This window comes from Chaetodon trifascialis, chromosome 6, assembly GCF_039877785.1.
Source record: "Chaetodon trifascialis isolate fChaTrf1 chromosome 6, fChaTrf1.hap1, whole genome shotgun sequence".
Classification (NCBI taxonomy): domain Eukaryota; kingdom Metazoa; phylum Chordata; class Actinopteri; order Chaetodontiformes; family Chaetodontidae; genus Chaetodon; species Chaetodon trifascialis.
Window position 1 is genome coordinate 302,501 of NC_092061.1, and position 20,000 is coordinate 322,500.

The window sequence follows — 20,000 nt, forward strand, 5'->3', positions numbered from 1 at the left end:
TTGATGGGAGAGTTGATGCAGAGGATCCAGCAGGTCTCCAATCTGACAGACAGACTGTTGAACGTTAGGAGACACCTGCTGGGACTGGACCACAGCACAGGGTAAATACCTGTCTGTCTGTCTGTCTGTCTGTCTGTCTGTCTGTCCCCCTGTCTTTCCCTCAGCCTCTCTGACTGTCCTCAGTTGTGTGTCCTGGTTGACGTACGGGTCTTCATGTGATGTGTGACACTGGTCTCCAAAATCCACTTCAGACTAGCTGATGAGGCGGGACTCCGTCCCTGTGGTTAAAAAGGTTGGTCTTCTTCGGGCTTCCGGTGGTGACGCTGAAGCGAACGGCAGCTTAAACAGCCCGCTCCTCACCGGTTGGAGATTTATCCCCTTTGAAGAACATTAGATTTTAAAAAACTGCCAGAAACTTAACATGGAAGGGGATAAGCAAAAAAAGAGTAAACAAGGTAAACAAGGTTCAAGACGGGAAAGAGGAGAGACCGTCGAAGGAAAATACTACAGCGACGAGGAAGTTATGAGAACAATGGCGGCGCTGACGAGGAAGAAGCTAACCCCGTCATGCAGGCCATCTATAACGAGATTCGTGCGCTCAGGTCGGATGTTAAAAGTGAAATGAGTGAATTTCGACTTTCCTTTCGTATCGACGTGAAGAAGGAGTTGAACGAGTTTAGAGGAGAAATCAACCGAAAACTCGAGGAAGCTACAGGTGAGCTACAAGCCACCATAGCAAGAGTGGGCGAGGCCGAGCAGCGCATATCTGACATTGAAGACTGGAATATGGCAGCGAAGGAGGCTCTCGCCCAGGCGCTGGATAACCAAGAGGCCCTGCAGGCTAAGCTAACCGAGCTAGAAGCACACTCGCGCCGCAACAATCTCCGTATATACGGAGTACCGGAGGAATCAGAGGGGTCCAATCTGTCGGAGTTTGTAACGAAGCTAATAAAGTCAGAAGTCGGCCTGCCGGTCGCGGACATGGACCTCGGAATACAGCGCTGCCACCGGGCGCTCACCCAAAGCCTCCTCAAGACGCACCGCCGACATCACTGGTGATTTGCTTCCTGGAGTTCAGAGTGAAAGAACAGGTACTGCGTACGGCGTGGAAGAAGAAAGATGTTCGTTACGAGGGGAAAAGGATCTATTTTGATCAAGATTACCCCCCCGAAATACTGAAGAAAAGAAAGGCACATGTGGGCATATTGAGAGAGCTTAAAGCCAAAGGGATCCGCTTCCAAACGCCACATCCAGCCAAGTTGTTTTTGATAGCGGCACACAGATCTACGATACTGCAGTTTGCCGTTTTTACTTAAATTTACCTAAATTTGAACTACATAGCCTACCTAAGATGACGACACCTGGGCTTCTGAGCCTTTAATTTTTGTTTATTTACTAAAGGAGGGCTACGACTCAAATTCACTTATTTTGAATTTTTATACCCGAAAAGAAAATGCTCCTACAACTTAATTTTCAACCTATTAAGGAATTAGATTTTTCTTTGCTAAACGTTACCTGAGAAGATAATTCCTGTGTTTCTCAACTCTCTGCCAATTTACAGAGAATACATATTATTATTTACTGTACTTGACAAGATGGAACATTACGCCGGTCTTGGAGATGCACAGTATCTCTTCTGATACTGATGAGAGGCCCCCGACGGACACGAGGATCCCCTCTCAACTTGAGGTTTTATGTGAACTTCGGACTTGGAAGTCTTTGGTTTTTGTTCTGCTGTTTTTTTGTTCACTGTCCTTGTTCGGGATATCATGGGTAATGTTACACAAGTGTACACAGGTTGAAAAGAGTATGAGCATCATCAGGAATATAAGATAGTCACACTAAATGTCAATGGGCTGCATAACCCTGTCAAAAGGAGTAAAATTATCGCTAAAATGAGCTAAGAGAAAAGCTGCAGGTAGTTTTTTGGCAAGAGACTCATTTGTCCTCTTCAGAACATGAAAAATTTAAAAAACTTGGATTTCAAAATACCTATTACTCATCTCATAAATCAGCCCGTAGGAGGGGAGTGGCTATACTGATCCCTAATGCAGTAAATTTTGAATTTATTTCAGAAGTGAAAGACAAGGAAGGGAGGTTTGTTTTAGTGAAGGGTAAATTAGACTCAACTCAACTCAACTCAACTTTATTTGTAAAGCACTTTAAAAAACAACCACAGCTGTGACAAAGTGCTGCACATAGGAACATAAATAAATAAATAAAATAAATAAACCTAAAATCTAAGACAAACAATAAAAACAATAGACACAATAAAACAGGAGCAAGGTCTCAAGCCTGGTCGAAAGCCAAGGAATAAAAATGTGTTTTAAGACGAGTTTTAAAAATGGACAATGAGGGGGCCTGTCTGATGCACAAAGGTAGGTCGTTCCATAATCCTGAGGCAGCGACAGAAAAGGCACGATCCCCTCTGAGCTTCAACTTTGACCTCGGTACCTCCAGGAGCAGCTGATCAGCCGACCTGAGGCACCGAGCAGGAGCGTAAAGATGAAGCAGCTCAGAGAGGTAAGGCGGGGCGAGACCATTTAAAGATTAAAAACAAATAAAAGAATCTTAAAGTGAACTCTAAAATGCACAGGCAGCCAGTGGAGGGAGGCCAGGACGGCGTTATGTGTTCCCTCTGACGTGGTCCAGTCAGGAGACGAGCAGCAGCGTTCTGGACCAACTGGAGACGTGAGAGGGAAGACTGGCTGACTCCAAAATAAAGGGCGTTACAGTAATCCAGCCGAGAAGTAATAAAGGCATGAATCACTGTTTCAAAGTGCTGACTTTGGAGAATAGGCTTCACCTTTGCCAATTGCCTGAGATGGAAGAAGCTCGATTTGACCACTGCACTTATCTGACGTCCAATTTAAAATCACCGTCCATCTTAAAACCCAGGTTTGAGACTGTTGGCTTCACATATAGAGCCAAGGGGCCCAAATCAACAGGGGGGGTTTCACAGGGGCCACTGGGTCCAAACATCAACACCTCCGTTTTATTTTCATTAAAATTTAAAAAGTTCAGGGCCATCCAGGCTTTGATGTCGTCAAGACATAACAGAAGTTGTTTAATAGAGAAAGCATGTTTTTTCTTCAGTGGCACATATATCTGACTGTCATCAGCATAGCAGCCATGTTTTCTCAGGATGGAACCCAGAGGAAGTAAATACAATGAAAAGAGCAGGGGGCCTAAAACTGAGCCCTGTGGAACCCCATACAGGAGAGCAGCAGAGGAAGATTCAGAACCAGCAGTGTTCACACACATAGTTCTGTCTGCCAGATGTGACTTAAACCATTCCAGTGCACTACCACAGATGCCCACTAGATGCTGCAGCCGAGATACTAAAATATTGTGGTCCACTGTGTCGAAGGCAGCAGTTATGTCCAGCAAGACAAGAATCACACAGTCACCTGAATCACTAGCCAGGAGGATGTCATTGAAGACCCTGAGTAACGCTGATTCTGTGCTATGTAGAGTTTTAAAACCAGACTGGAAGACCTCAAGAATATCATGTTCATCCAGAAAACACTTCAGCTGAGCGTAGACAACTTTCTCTAGGATTTTTGAAATAAAAGGCAGCTTGGAGATGGGCCTGAAATTAGCCACTATCGCAGGGTCAAGACCAGGTTTCTTCAGCAGGGGTTGCACTACTGCGTGTTTAAAACTTCTGGGGACAACACCAAAAGACAAGCTGCTGTTAATAATGGTAAGGACCAGCTGCCCTATACTGGGGAAAACCTCTTTAAAGAAATGAGGAGGGACAGCATCGTGAGGGGAGCCTGATGGCTTAATATGGCTGACCAGATCCTCTAAATATGACAGAGTCACAGGTTCAAACTTATCAAACACAGCCGGGCAGGGAACAGACACAGAGGGGTCAGATGCAGGAGCTGAGATGAGAGCCCTTGTGCTAACAACTTTATCAATGAAAAAGTGCAGGAAGTTATTGCACAGTTCAGGGGATGCTTCAATACCAACAGACTGTGGGGCATTTAAAACAGAGTCGATGGTTTTGAATAACACATGTGGGTTATGGCGATTGCACACAATGATGTCTGACAGGTGTTCTCTTTTGGTCTCTTTGACAATGTTCTGGTACTGGCGCCAGCAGTCCTTTAAGATTTGAAGTGAGACCCGCAGCTTGTCCTTCTTCCACCTGCGTTCAGCTTTACGGCACTCCCGTCTAGCTGCACGAGTCCTGTCATTTAACCAAGGCTCAGGTTTAGCTTTAGGCTGCCTAGTTTTTAATGGAGCCACAGAGTCCAGAATGGCTTTACAGGAGGAGTGAAACCAAGAACTGAGCTCCTCAGTATCAGGCGGAGTCGAGTCAGAAGGAACACAGAGCTGGTCAAAAGCAGCAGAGAACTGACTGGCAGTGAGAGGGTTAAAAACCCGACAGCGCCGAGCAGGAGCGCCAGATTTGACTGCAGCGCAGGAGAAACCAGCATCAAATAACACAGGCATATGGTCAGAGAACACACTGTCACAGACCTCCAGGTTAAACACAGACACCCCGTGAGACAGAACCAGGTCTAATGTATGTCCGTGTTCGTGTGTGGGACCAGACACACACTGTACCAGATTAAAAGAGTCAATAAGGCTGAAAAAGTCCTTCACCAGCGGTTTATCCGGACAGCACACATGTATGTTGAAATCCCCAACAAACAGTACACGGTCATAGTTGGGCATGATTCCAGCCAGAAAGTCAGAAAACTCATTCAGGAAGTCCTTGTTGTATTTGGGGGGTCGGTAGATGACGGCGCACAGCACCGGGTCGAAGCGACCCACCTCAAATAAAGTCACTTCAAAGCTGGAGAATGGAGATGAAACAGGGCGCTGCTTACATTTAAAGCTGTTTTTATAAACAGTCGCTGTTCCTCCTCCACGGCCCAATGTCCGCGGGGAGTTAAAGTAAGAGCAGCCAGCCGGTAAAAGCTCAACAAGAGCGCTGCACTCACCAGCACCGATCCAGGTCTCCGTCACACAGAGGAAGTCCAAGCCACGGGAGCTGAAGAAATCCCTCAGGATGAACGTCTTGTTTGCCAGTGATCTGGCGTTCACCAGGCCAATCCTGGCAGGAGACGGGGCCTGTGGTTCGGCGGACCGGGGAGCCCGGAGCAGCGTCCTCAAGTTCCGGAGGTTCACCCCGCGCTGGCGGAGCCGAGGAGAGCAGGGGCGGCGGGGCCGGAGTCCCTCATCCAGACCGGCAACAGGTACCAGGTAGGCGTCGACGGGGTCCAGGAAGCGCCGGGACACAACGAAAGGGAGGAATAATCCATGTCCTGTCCGGGAGATGGAAGAAGGCAGTGCCAGGCAGACCTTTAGCTTTACCAGACGGCCGCTGCGTTTACCGCGGCGACGGAGACGCTTCCGCCGGGCAGGTAAGGCCGAGGCCCGGAGCAGATGAGTCGGGATCCCCGACAGGAGCGGGGGCAAGGTTTTTTGCCCACCATAGTCAAACACACTTAGATCCACGACATTATGCCGAAGATCCAGGAGAGACTGGCGATCGTACACCAGCAGAGACTTGGTCTGTAGAGTGCCAAAAACTAGAAACACCAAAAACACACACCAAAGAGAGAGCGAGAGACGAGCAGCCACACACACCGGCGCCATCTTTTCACCCATACAATGAAGAAGTAACTCTACTTAATGTGTATGCCCCCCCCACTTAATGTGTATGCCCCCCCCCCACTTAATGTGTATGCCCCCCCCCCTACTTAATGTGTATGCCCCCCCCCCCTACTTAATGTGTATACCCTTACCCTCTGAGGGCAGTTGTTCGAGGCAAAATTATTGCCCTCACAGCTTTTCGTAAAAAGGAAAAACAGAAGACTTGTAGAGCTACAAGCGGAAATGAAGGCATTAGAAACTAGACACATGGAACGAAGAGATCCACAAATATTAATTAAAATAAACGAAATTAAACAGGATGTAAATGGTATATACGATGAAGAAATAGAAAAACAACTTAAATTCACTAAAGAAAAGTATTATGAGACAGGACATAGGGCAATGAAACTACTCTCCTCGAAAACAGCGGGGAAAAATATGATTTATAAGATTAGAAACCCCAAGACACAAAAAGTTTGCAGTGAATCAGAGGACATTCAACATGCTTTGAACTATATTATAAAGAACTGTATAACCAACCGGCCATGGTCGATATTACAACAACAGAGACTTTTCTAAGTTCACTAGATTTACCGTCTATAGGAGAACAACAAAATAAAGAAATTATGACTGAGATCACGGCAGAAGAACTGAACAAAGCCATTTGGAGATTGAAAGCTAATAAGGCTAATAAGGCTTTAAAGAACAGATAACACCTTAACTGTTTCAACCATACACTGAGAACAGGAAGGAAGCAGTTATCTCTATCATCCTGAAAGAAGGGAAAGATAAAAATGAATGCAGCTCATACAGACCAAATATCAGTCTTAAATGTAGACTATGAATTATTTGCTTCAGTCCTGTCTAGGAGACTGGAGTCCACTGTCCCAGACAGACACAGGATAATTTAAGGAGAACTCTACAGGCGGTGAGTCATATTACATCAGAAAACATCAGTGCAATTTTAATCTGCCTAGATGCTGAAAAGGCATTTGACTCGGTGGGTTGGGAATATTTATACAGGGAACTTGCAAGATTCGGCTTCAAAGATGGTTTTATTAAATGTATTAGAGCATTATACTTTTCTCCAACAGCCGGGATTAGGGTTAATGGACACCTGTCGCAAACTATTCATTTGGAAAGAGGGACACGCCAGGGCTGTCCCCTGAGTCCGACCCTATTCGCATTATTTATCGAACCCCTCGCTCAAGCGATTAGAGAGGACTCTGGGATAAAGGGGACTATGATTAGAGGAGAGGAACATAAGATTTGTATGTTTGCAGATGATGTTTTGCTTTTTATTACAAGCCCAGACTCAAAAGAATAGAATTTATACTCTGGATATAAGCTTAATATCCAAAAAACCCAAACCCTCACATTTAACTATATTCCCCACCCAGATATTAAAGGGAAATACAATTTTAAACGGGATTCGCCCAAAATAAAATATTTAGGAATAAACCTTACTAAAGATATGTCAAAATTTTTTGAAAATAACTACGGCCCCATTAATAAGGAGATCAAATCTGATATTTCTAGATGGACACTCCTCCCACTGGACATGAGTAATAGAATAGAAATCATTAAAATGAATGTGCTGCCACGGCTTCTTTTTCTCTTCCAGTCTTTGCCTCTAGAGGTGCCCCAAAAACAATTTGATGAGTGGAACGCCTGGATGTCGAGGTTCATTTGGAGCAGTAGAAGACCTGGGGTCCAGTTCAAGACTCTGCAGCTAAAAAAAGAGAAGGGAGGGAGAGCTTTACCATGTTTACAGGATTATTACTATGCTGCACAGTTGAAACCCTTCGTATACTGGTGCTCTCCAAATTATGAATCTAAATGGAAATGCTTGGAAACTACACAGTTCAAAATTCCAATACAATCTATTATAGGAAATAAAAACCAAGCAGAAAAATATTATACCAGTTTGAATCAATGGACTGTATTCACTCTCAAACTATGGTTTAAGGTTTTGAGGAAGTTACAAATAGAGAAACAGGTAAGAGTCTTGAGTTGGATAGTAATGATCCAGAATTTGAACCTGCTAGATTGGACAGGGGCTTTAAACAGCGGGTCAGGAGAGGGATCACGTCCTTTTGTTCCCTCATCTCAAACAGTCAATTTCAGAGTTATGAGTCTATTTCAGCCACATTTGGACTGGAGAAGCAGGACTTCCATAGATACCTGCAAGTTAGAGTCAGAAACACAAATATCAGAAAAGACCTGGATAGAAATATGTGAGACACAGGCAACCACTGCAAACTCCAGATCTCTACAAGAGTTCGGCTGGAAGAAAGCAGTGAGATTTTTAATAACTCCTAAATTAACAGCACTACGAACAGGCACACAGAGCCGAGGCTTTTGTTGGACACAGTGTGGGACCCCTATGGCTAACCATGTTCATGTTTTTTGGTCCTGTCCGAAAATCCAGTTATTTTGGAGGGAGGTATTAACCGAAATTAATAAAATTCTAAGAGCGGATTTGGAATTTTCTTTTGTTGTTTTATATCTCAGCAAAATTCCGAAAACAGTCTCGCATAAGGACAGATACTTGTTGAAGATTCTTCTGGCTAGTGGTAGGAAAGCCATAACCAGAAGGTGGATGCAAGCAGATCCTCCAACACTGATCCAGTGGCACGGGATCATTCATGAAATTTACTGTATGGAGAAACGTACTTTTATTTTAAGACTCCAGTTGGAGAAGTGTATGGAACGCTGGGAAAAATGGATCGAATATGCGCCTTGAAAAGTGTGACATTTGACATTTGGCTATGATGTATGTGTATGTACAGTATGTATGTGTAATAGAATACTTTTAACTGTACCACCCATGATGATCTCATGTTCTATTTACATGTTGATGAATAAAGAGTAAAAAAGAAGGTTGGTCTTCACTGGTCTGTGGACTGCAGACACGGCCAGTCCTGTCCTGAACATGGACACAACACCAGCGTGTGTGTGGTCTGGATGGGGTTTTGCTGCCTCTTGTGGTCTCGGGGGGCCCTGGTGTCCCCTCCAAATCCATGCTGAATCTTAGCCGCTCGAGCAGAGACACGAGAAGTGCCACGCTGCCTGAAGACGTGGGGCTTTGAGCGTCCAGGGACGCTCTGGAGGTGGTTGGTGCGATCAACAAGGTGTTGAAGGGCCTGACAGGTGAGCCCCCGCGGTGTGAAAACACATCCCGCTCTGGGCCTCAGGTCTGAGATTTATCTGATCGGGTTCCACTGATGAACACTGGAGCAGTTCACCGAGACCACAGGAGGTTTACTGAGAGCCACTTCCTGTCCGCAGGTACGGACCGTCATCAGGAGCTTCCTGTCCTGAGGTCCTACCTGCTGACATGAAGATGTAACAAGTAGGTTTGTAGTTTCACCTGTGCTGACCTGCGGATGTGTCCTCAGGCTGGAGCACCTGACCCTGCTCAGAGGACTCATCGTCCTCGAGGAGTTCTGTAAGGAGCTGGCCGCCATTGCCTTCGTCAAACTGCCCCTGGACCAGCAGTGACACACCTGAACCACCTGGGCTAGAGACTCATGTACAGGTAGACCAGGTACGTCTGCATATCCGCCCTGAGGACACACCGAGTGACGGGGAACCAGTGCAGCGATGTGGACCAGGTTTGTCTGGACCAGGTCAGGCTCATGGTCCACCCGGACTCTCTGAACCTTCGGCCTCTCGGTGAGCTGCAGCGTCTCATCGTCTCAGCCTTAATGGACCTCATCCTGACTCTGATTGGTTGACTCACGGTGACATCACTGTGACATCACGGTTTTAGTTATTTATTGTAGTTTTAGAATGGATCATAAATCTGTTTGATGGTTTCTGCTGTCTGAAACAGACCAGCAGAGTCCAGATGAACGTCAGTCCGCCTCCTCCTGTAAGACCAGAGACCGCCGCCTCCTTCAGGTGAGGCTCTGCTGAATGTGGACTCACGTTAGGGCTGGGCCATACGGCTGAAAACTCTGTCACGATATAAGTGTTTTATATCGGTCGATATCGATAATTATTGATATTTTTATGACCTATTTAAAATAAGAACCAGGAGAAAAATACATTCAATTTAAACATTTTTATTTTAAATTGAACCTTCCTCTGATTATAATCCCCTCAGCTATCAAGGCAGAAAGGAAAGGAAATGTCAACACAACCATGGAAAACACTCAAATAATAAATGTAAACAAAGTGTAAAAATGTAAACAGAGAAACCTGAGAACTTTTTTTCTGCAGGTTTCGTGCAGAAAGTTCACAAACTGATTCACCTTCTGCTGAATAAAATGTTTTCAGATATGTGCAGTGTTTTGTAAACAAAGCAGATACTTGACATCAGTAACAAACAAACAAACATGATGACAGCACAGTAACACTGACTGAACTATAAAACCAGCCTAGACATAAGAACAACTTCAGTCGCTCTTCTTCCTCTGAACATACATGAACTGTTCAGTTATATTTTTATTATAAGAGCTGTTTGTAAGCTGGCTTCTCCTCAGTGCTCAGTGAAGCGTGTCTTTAGCTGTATGAGATGCCGCTGCCTCCGTTACGTCTTCGTGTCTTTTAGATGATTTGTCATCAGGCACTGAAGCAGATACCTCTGCATGGCGGTCAGCTGCTTGTCGGTGCTGCTGCGGTTGGCGGACGTTGGCGAATACGGCTGCGCTCCAAAGAGTGAGCGCGGCTAAGCTGGTTCAATAAGTTTGTGGTGTTACTGGTCTTGGTGGGGACGACAGTCTTGCATAAGTTACAGACCACATTGGTCTGACGACGGTCCGACTTATAAAATCCAAAAACTGAGCTGACTTTCCCTGTTTTATTCTTCGCTCGCTGCAGCGCTCACTTTCTGTTCCTCATCTCACTCCTCGCGGAGCATCAAACACGTGACAACGACACGGCGCAACCGAACTTGATAATGTTACACGATTGGCTGTTAGCGTGTCTCTCTCACTGATTAGCGATCACTCCCTACGTTGCTTGGTTACCTGAGAGCGAGTGCCTTTGTTCATGCAACCAATCTCGCTTCACAACTTCAGGTTTCTTCTGACGAAGAAAAAAAAAATATCGAATGCTTTATCGAACGCATTTTATATTGATGACGCGTCTATCGCGAGACATATCGCTATCGTTTTTATCGCCCAGCTCTAACTCACGTCACCTCAGAACTCTGCAGCTGTTTGTCAAAAAGGTCAGAACTCAGAAGAGAAACAGGAAGTGAAGATTTCAAAACCCTGAAACTCGTTTTTAGCTGAAGACGAACGACTGTTTCAGTGAAGGTGTTCAGGTTCGTGTATTTACATATATTTACATATATTTACATATATTTACATACAGCGTGTCACCAGACTCCTGTCCATCACTCAGAGTTTTTTCACCATCAGATTTTCAGTCGAATGTTTGACTTTTTAATAATTGATGATATGAAGACATCAAAGACCACCTCATGGAGGGAGTACACCTGAGTACTGCGACATCACTGCATTCTCACCTGAGTACTCAGTACTCGTGGGTTGTACCACACATCTTCATTTAAACAGACGTACAGAAACCTGAAAAAGACCTCAGTTCATACAGCAGAAAACACGCACACACACACACACACACGCACGCACACACACATGCACGCACGCACGCACACAAGGTTGTGTTGAATCTGTGAAACTTTGGTAAAAATAAAAACTATTTTTTGAGATTTTAAATAAAGTTGTGGCGTTTGAGGAAGAGGAGGAGGAAGAATGGACCTGATTGCTGGTGAATGTTTGTGGGCATGTCCTGTGTTTCATGTGTGTTTCTTCACCTTCTTCTTCTCCTTCTTCCTCCTCTTCTTCCTCCTCTTCCTCCTCTTCTTCCTCTTCTTCTCCCTCTCCTTCTTCCTCTTCTTCTCCTTCTTCCTCCTCTTCTTCCTCTTCCTCTTCCTCTCCTCCTTCTTCTTCTTCAGTTGTGTGTCAGCAGCCTTTCAGTCTGAGCTCTCTGTGTTCTCACTGTTTCCTCTAAAGGTTCATTAAACCTGTTTTCAGGCTCCTCATCTTCATCATCTTCATCTTCATGTCAGTTTGTTTGGTTTGACAGTGCCATTAAAATGAGACGCGTGAAGACACGCCGGGGACGCTCTGAAGCCTGTTGTCTTCTTTCGAGCGTCACACCTGAGAACCCGTGTCCTGATCATCCAGGTGATCCGGTGAGGAGGAGTCAGGTTAGCGCAGCTTAAAGTCACCGTCAGGTCTGTGGTGACCTGGCAGGAAGCCACGCGGTCCTCAGGGTGTCCTCGTCCACGTCCACGTGAACGTTGAAATGACAGTAAAGACTTCGTCTGTTTTCAGGACGAAGCCTGAAGGAGACGAACAGGACAACAAACAAAAGCAGCTGCACTGTTTTCCAGGTTTGATGTCAAAGAGTAAGAACGAGGTTTGAGTTAAAACTGAGTTTAGCTTTAGGGTTCATTCATAGGCTTGAGTCAAAAATGGCTGCGACTCCAGTGGAAGCTCGCAGACGCCTGCAGGACTGCGAGCAGTTAGTCCAGCAGAGTCTTATCAGATGACCTCAAAGGGTCGCTGATACTCCAGCCGTGTCCCTCATCAGTCTTCAATACGTCTTAATCTGTCAGGAGGACAACATTCAGCACCAACCGCCAGGACGCCAGCAGGTCCGGAGCTGATCTCAGACGGACTGCAGCTGTCGTTCGAGGACGGAAGCAGAGCTCGCCGAGTCCTCCGTTCTCTCTGATCTGGTTCAGGCAGACGACGTGCCGACTGCTTCTTTAATTCGTCACATGTGCATCTGGATGAGCGTGATCCTGAACTGAAGGCAAGTTACCAACAAATCACAATGCTGTCCGCACGGAGCCCAGGCCACGGTCCACTGCCAGCTTAGGGACCGTGTCCACACGCTCTGAGTCCACATGTCCCCGCCGTGGGCTGGAGACAACAGGCTGATGCGGCAGATCACAGGTGTCACAGTCCGAGTCCTGAAGCTGGGACTCTGAGCTGAACCTGAACCTGCACCTGGTCCATCGTGCCGCTTCATTGGGTCAGGAAAGTCCACTGTCTCTCATGATGTCAGCTGTTAAATATGAGTCCATTCGTCTTTACTACAAACATGATGGACAGGAGCTCCACTTGAGGACCAACATGGACAACATAGCGTCTGCAGGTATGAATGTTAGACTGTTTAAATATGAGAAATGAATCAGTTCAGTTTGCAGAATAATAAAAACGTTCATCAGTGCTGACAGAAAGAAAAACAGACAAAGACCGAGACTCCGAATCACTGCGTCAGGTTAAATACGGACAACTGACTCCAGAGGACTTTTATTATGAAGGTCTAAACCGGATGTGTGTGTGTGTGTGTGTGTGTGTGTGTGTGTGTGTGTGTGTGTGTGTGTGTGTGTGTGTGTGTGTGTGTGTGTGTGTGGTGGGCTGGTCCCTCCATGTAGCGGAGGAGAGAGGAAGAGGAGGAGGAGAGCGGAGCTGAAGGTCACAGCGGGACGCTCTTCATCATCGATATTAACATCTGCTCGATTATCGATCAGCTGATCAGATTCATCAACTGATCGAGGAGAGCGTGATGACGTGAGACAGGAGGAGGGAGACAGCTGCTGCATCCCTGCCGGTCTCACTGCTGCCTGCCTGCCCGTCTGTCTGACTGGTCCTCCACCAGCCTCTCCGCCTCCGCACCTGCCCGTCTCCGCCATGGGGAACCGGGGGATGGAAGAGCTCATCCCGCTGGTGAACAAGCTCCAGGACGCCTTCGCCTCCATCGGCCAGAACTCGAACCTCGACCTGCCGCAGATCGCGGTGGTGGGCGGGCAGAGCGCCGGGAAGAGCTCCGTGCTGGAGAACTTCGTGGGCAAGTGAGTGCGTCTGTCTGTCTGTCTGTCTGTCTGTCATCCTGTCTGTCATCCTGTCTGTCTGTCTGTCTGTCCGTCCAGGCCGGCCCGTGACTCCTGCCTCGGCTGTAATAGAGCTTGAAGCCGCCCGGCTGAGTGCAGGCCGGCTGACCCGCTGTAGAAATCCGCAGGCGGAACACGATGCGGGTCTCAATGAAGCTGGATGATGTGAAATATGAAATATGACAGTGAGCTTCATGTTTTATTTTGGCTGATTTCTCTGAATTCCAGCTCTTCACAGGGTGAAGGTCAGTCAACACACCTGACAACTGTTGTGTTCCGGTTTGGTCCTGGTCTCTGGGTCTTTGTTCAGACTCCAGCAGACCTGAGACAAGAGCTTCGCTGTGGATCGTTTTTAAAGTGCTCGACGTGGACTCGTGCTCGGACTCTGGCTCTCTGTGACTTCAGGTTGAACTCTGAGGCCAAAGTTCCACCAGGTTTCTGACCAGATGAGCAGTGAGATCGTTCTGTCAGGTCTGAATGAGCGTTCAGGGACAGTCGGTCAAGCGTTCGCTTCGTTCCTCATAGAAGATGTCTGGAGGTGAATCTGCTCTGAGCTGACGTCATTGATGTGAATGTTTCGTGTCATGTGGTCTGAGCAGCAGACGTTCAGGAGGAGAGGACCAAAGATGAGCCTGTCTGACCGGATGCTGAATGACACTAACTCCTTATCAGACTTACCTGCTGCAAAACTGAGCGCCCACATCAGTCAACAAGGAGACAAAGACATGAATAAAACCAGAATATCGACATGGGTCAATGTTTTCATCTGTCATCCATTACGATTCCGATCCCAATGATTGATCGGTCAGGATTGATCTGTTTCCTAAACATTTCTGAACAGGCAGCGTGGTGACTAACCAGACACAGCGCAGCGTTTAGCAGCTGAAGAGCTGGAGGAGACCAAAGCAGAGCGAGCAGAGGCAAACAAACAAACAAACAAACGATTTGATTTGATGAGAAAATTTGTCAAACTGCTGAAACAGTTCATGTACAGCAGAAACACCACACTGTAAAAAATGACCTGATGTTAAAAACATGTCAGCTTTGCTGGATGTACAGGCCTGGACTGTACTGCAGTACTGTGATAAGATAGAAGTACTCAACTAAAGTACTCCAGTACTTGTACTCAGTTGCTTTCCTCCTCTGCAGGCTGAGGAAGCAGCGCATCTTCATCATCATCATCATCATCATCATTACCATCCTCTTCATCCTTATCCTCATCTTCATGCTGACCTTTATCCTCCTCATCATCAATATCTTCATCATCATCCTCACAATTTTCCTCATTTATAATTTTCATCATTATCATCATATTCATCTTCATCATCCTCTTCATCGTCGACACTCAAACAGAAGACAAAGACTCTGAATTCACTTCCTGTCATCGTGGTCTTCCATTGGTCTGTAATTTGATTCCTGCTGGAAGCTGATTGGCTGAATATTTTTATCTTCCTCCTCATCTTGACGATGAAGAGGGCCTCTTGCTCTCTGCATCTCTCATCTCATTGGTTTCGGTTGGTCACATGACTCAGCAGGGTCGAAGCAGCATTGCATGACAATAACAGCGTGGTGTGTGTGTGTGTGTGTGTGTGTGTGTGTGTGTGTGTGTGTGTGTGTGTGTGTGTGTGTGTGTGTGTGCTGACTGCAGGGGAATCAGACACTGCAGCTCTCCACCTACACAAATACACACACACACACACACACACACACACACACACACACACACACACTGAGAATGTCGTGATGATGCTGCAGTCCCTGTGGAGGATTCAGGTCTTACAGCTCAAATAAGATCTGAGTGAAACATGATGGACCAGAGTCCAGGACTGTAAACCTGGATCATGTGGTTCTGCTCCGGCTGCAGAGTCCGGGACTGTAAACCTGGATCATGTGGTTCTGCTCCGGCTGCAGAGTCCGGGACTGTAAACCTGGATCATGTGGTTCTGCTCCGGCTGCAGAGTCCGGGACTGTAAACCTGGATCATGTGGTTCTGCTCCGGCTGCAGAGTCCAGGACTGTAAACCTGGATCATGTGGTTCTGCTCCGGCTGCAGAGTCCGGGACTGTAAACCTGGATCATGTGGTTCTGCTCCGGCTGCAGAGTCCGGGACTGTAAACCTGGATCATGTGGTTCTGCTCCGGCTGCAGAGTCCGGGACTGTAAACCTGGATCATGTGGTTCTGCTCCGGCTGCAGAGTCCGGGACTGTAAACCTGGATCATGTGGTTCTGCTCCGGCTGCAGAGTCCGGGACTGTAAACCTGGATCATGTGGTTCCATGTCCAAAAATGCTGCTCATTCCATTCCAGAGATGGGTAATGCAAACATGTCCTCCTCCTCTCCCTCCCGCTCTTCCTCCTCCTCTCCCTCCCGCTCTTCCTCCTCCTCTCAGAGACTTCCTCCCTCGTGGTTCAGGTATCGTCACTCGGCGCCCCCTGGTGCTGCAGCTCATCAACTGTCCAACAGGTGAGTCTCAACCATCCGCAGACTGTAAACAGGTTTATATGCATGATGACACTGTGAACCTGATCATGTGACTGGTTGCTGATCTGATCATGTGACTGGTTGCTGATCTGATCATGTGACTGGTTGCTGATCTGATCATGTGACTGGTTGTTGATTGGTCAATCAGAGTTTGGAGAGTTCCTGCACTGTAAAGGGAAGAAGTTCACAGACTTTGATGAAGTTCGTCAGGAGATCGAAGCGGAAACTGATCGAATCACCGGACACAATAAAGGGATCAGTCCTGTCCCCATAAACCTGCGAGTCTACTCACCCAACGGTAACACACACACGCACACGCACACACACACACACACACGCACACACACACACACACACGCACACACACACACACACACACACACACACACACACACACACTACCATAGCTCGTTTGCTGTGAAGAAGTGAGAGTCGCACAGTCGCCGTCTTCAGCGTGATGAATGTTGTCCTCTGGACGCTCTGTGGTGGACTGTCAATGAACGGGACATTATTTCCTTTTTACTTTCAAACTCCTCTTGTTGTGATTTCTGCTTCTCCTGAGCTTCTGAAACTCGTCTCAAAGTAAATATTCCACAGTAGCGTCAAAAGGATAAACACATACATTGTGTTCATGTTGTCAGTGTTGAACCTGACTCTGGTGGATCTTCCCGGGATGACAAAGGTCCCAGTGGGCGACCAGCCGGCGGACATTGAGCACCAGATCAGAGACATGCTCATGCAGTTCGTCACCAAGGAGAACTGCCTCCTATTGGCTGTTTCCCCTGCCAACTCTGACCTCGCCAACTCTGATGCTCTGAAAATCGCCAAGGAGGTCGACCCACAAGGTCAGTGTCCTTTTTCTGGGATTTTTTACCTTTGATAGACAACCACAAGAGACGCAAAATGACGACTATTTTTGAGTGGTGGGGGCTCGTCTTGTTGTCGATGGGTTCAAATAAAGCTTGAATATGTGTGTTCAGGTCTGAGGACCATCGGAGTGGTCACCAAACTGGACCTGATGGATGAAGGAACTGACGCCAGAGACATTCTGGAGAACAAACTGCTGCCACTGCGCAGAGGTAAAGACACATTGAGGCAAGCCTGAGCCAGCCCTAACTATAAGCTTTATCAAAAAGGAACGTTTAAGCCGACTCTTAAATGTAGAGACAGTGTCCGCCTCCTGGACAAAGACTGGAAGATGGTTCCACAGGAGAGGAGCTTGTTAGCTGAAGGCTCCCATTCTGCTTTTGGAGACTGTAGGAATTGATTTGGTGTTTATCAAAGTTCAGCTGGGAATCCAAACTGAGTCTGAGGTCTGTGGAAACCAACTTTGACTTAGAATCCAGGGAGCCTCAGTGCTGATGTGATGTTTCAAAGGTCTCATTTTGAGCAAAGACCAGAACTTTGTTTTTGTTGTGATTTAACTTTAGGAAACTATGAGTCATCCAAGACATAAACTCATTAAACCACTGAAATGGAGCATGTGAAGGGTCTAAGAGTATGTATATATAGATATGGAGTATGTATAAGTGTAAGACCGGACCCAGGATTGACCCCTGAGGAATTCCACAGGTCAGAGGGACACAAAGAACTGCAGATTAGAAGAAAATCAAACACCACATCAGATATCTCGGTAATTAGTGGTCAATGTAGGTCAACCTGCAAGTAACCATTACAAAATACTGCAGTACAGACAGTAACGGACCCCCAGGTGTCCACACAGAGACGATAACAGACCCTGAACTGTGTCAGGTTACATCGGGGTGGTGAACCGTAGTCAGAAGGACATCGATGGAAAGAAAGACATCACAGCAGCTCTGCAAGCTGAGAGGAAGTTCTTCCTGTCACACCCGGCATACCGACACCTGGCCGACCGCATGGGCACCGCCCACTTGCAGAAAGTCCTCAACCAGGTGCGCGCGCACACACACACACACACACACACACACACACACACACACACACACACACACACACACACACACACACACACACACACACACACACACACAAACGGGTCGTTTCAGTTGCCTCGTCCTCTCATTGTCTTTGATCGTGAGTGAGATGTTCAGATGGGTATCAATGTGCTGTCCTCAGGAGTCCGCCTGGATGTCCTCTGAGGGTCCTCTAAAGGTCCACAGAATGTCTGTTTACATGGAAATCCGGCATTTCATCAGTGTGCAGCAGCTACAGCATGAAAGCACAGCAGCACGTCTCTGAATCTGCATGATCTGTTGAAGGATCTGTTGTCAGATGTGGTGGCCACATGTTCTGTAAAGTGACGGACAACATGGTGCAGGGTGGTCAGGACTCACTGCTACGAGCTGAAACTTTCTGTAAAACCTGCTCTCATGGCCCACATCCAAGAAGACCAAAGTCACCATAAAACCAGCATGTTGTGTTCTGTCCACATCTGGCAAACATGGTGGCTTGGTAGTAACACTGTCGCCTCACAGCTAGAAGGTCCTGGGCTCGAATCTCGCTGTGGGCGCTGGGGGGCGTGTCGTCCACCATGCTTCCAGTGCCTGCTGCTTAAGGAAAAGGGCCTTTCTGTGTGGAGTTTGCATGTTCTCCCCGTGTTCACCCGGGGTTTCCTCCTTAATAACCCCCACTAAAAACATGCAAGAAGACCACCGCCTGACCAATGGTGACGAACAGGAACTGGGTTCCCGGGCGCCGGTGGGATGGCAGCCCACTGCTCCTGGCCTGCCGCCGAGGAAGGACGACCAGAATGGGATAAATGCGGAGGACAAGTTTCACCAACTTGCATGTCGTGTGTGACAAATAAAGGGGATTGTCCCGCCGTCTCTTCTTCTTTCTTCTTCTACAACCAGAAGAAAACACCTGCTCGTACACAAGCGCCATCCTGGCCCAAATGTGACCCACATGCTATTTAGGTCAGGACGATAACGGCGGTCAGTCAACAGGAAATGATGTCTGACGCTATGATCAAGGTTGTCTTCAGGACCATAGACATAATATACGTAGACGCCTCATTACGTGCTGGAGCGTAATCCAGCGTCGCCGCCATATTGGGTGGGTCTCCGCTAGCAGCAGAGCCAACTGAAGTCAACGTAAAGAGCGCAACAATGCCCCTGTTTTATTTATTTATTTTATTTTATTTTATTTAGCTTCCCAGCCCCAGTTACAAGCTTAACCGGGTAGTGTACGACGCTGGAATGACCTGGACTGTTAAAGCTAACTTTTCCAGGCCTCAAAAAAAAGAAAGAAGGAAAAACTGTGCTGAGCAGGAATATATGGGAGCTTTGTGTGTGTGTGTGTGTGTGTGTGTGTGTGTGTGTGTGTGTGTGTGTGTGTGTGTGTGTGTGTGTGTGTGTTTGTGTTTGAAAGCAGCAGTTGTCTGTGGGCCGACACACATGATGAGTTGGCCAAAAAGATGTCTGGTTTTTGTGCGTGTGTTGTGTGTGTGCGCACGCGTGCATGTGCCTTATTTAGGAAAACCGTTTTCTGAGATGCTGTGAGAAAACTGTGTGTGTGTGTGTGTGTGTGTGTGTGTGTGTGTGTGTGTGTGTGTGTGTGTGTGTGTGTGTGTGTGTGTGTGAGAGAGAGAGAGAAATCAAATGAACAAACTGTTTCTTAATTAAAATCTAAAATTAATTCATTTATACATTTATTAATATGCCATACCATATGTCTGTATTGTGCTCTTTAACAAAGTATTTCGGCATGAAAGCATTTGTTTTTAATGTGTGACGGCGTCCTGTGTCATAACGACATCTCTGACGTTTGTAACAAACCAAACCGTGTGAAAATCGGCTAAAAATGAGAGGAGTTATGATGATAAGTGTAGCTGGACACACACCTTCCTCCATAGAAATAAATGCACTGGAGACGCATGGGAGACCCATCCAAGATGGCGGCCGCGCTGAACGTCAGCTCCAATAGGAAGCGTCAGTCAATGAGGCGTCTACGTATATTACGTCTATGTTCAGGACGAAGTCAGATTGTGTGCTCTCTGTTCCCATTGTAACCATAGCAACTGACCAACCACATCCGGGACACGTTGC

At 46.9% G+C, this 20,000-nt stretch overlaps 2 protein-coding genes across 5 annotated transcripts in view; both read left to right on the plus strand.

The window, feature by feature from the left end:
• Window positions 1-9,905, plus strand: part of fhip2b (FHF complex subunit HOOK interacting protein 2B) — a 28,215-nt gene extending 18,310 nt beyond the window's left edge. Inside the window, exons 17-18 of the mRNA XM_070965338.1 lie at window positions 1-101; window positions 9,015-9,905. Of these exons, the coding sequence (XP_070821439.1) occupies window positions 1-101; window positions 9,015-9,117 (204 nt within the window). The 3' untranslated portion in view covers window positions 9,118-9,905. The remainder of the gene's footprint in view (window positions 102-9,014) is intronic.
• Window positions 9,906-12,991: 3,086 nt separating this feature from the next.
• LOC139331977 (dynamin-1-like) overlaps window positions 12,992-20,000 on the plus strand; it is a 21,359-nt gene continuing 14,350 nt past the window's right edge. For all 4 annotated transcript variants that reach the window (XM_070963601.1, XM_070963602.1, XM_070963603.1 and 1 more), the window contains exons 1-7: window positions 12,992-13,453; window positions 15,881-15,954; window positions 16,121-16,270; window positions 16,614-16,817; window positions 16,953-17,051; window positions 17,725-17,885; window positions 19,970-20,000. The exon at window positions 19,970-20,000 is cut by the window's right edge and continues 112 nt beyond it. In XM_070963601.1, coding sequence (XP_070819702.1) covers window positions 13,293-13,453; window positions 15,881-15,954; window positions 16,121-16,270; window positions 16,614-16,817; window positions 16,953-17,051; window positions 17,725-17,885; window positions 19,970-20,000 — 880 coding nt within the window. In that variant the 5' untranslated portion in view covers window positions 12,992-13,292. The remainder of the gene's footprint in view (window positions 13,454-15,880; window positions 15,955-16,120; window positions 16,271-16,613; window positions 16,818-16,952; window positions 17,052-17,724; window positions 17,886-19,969) is intronic.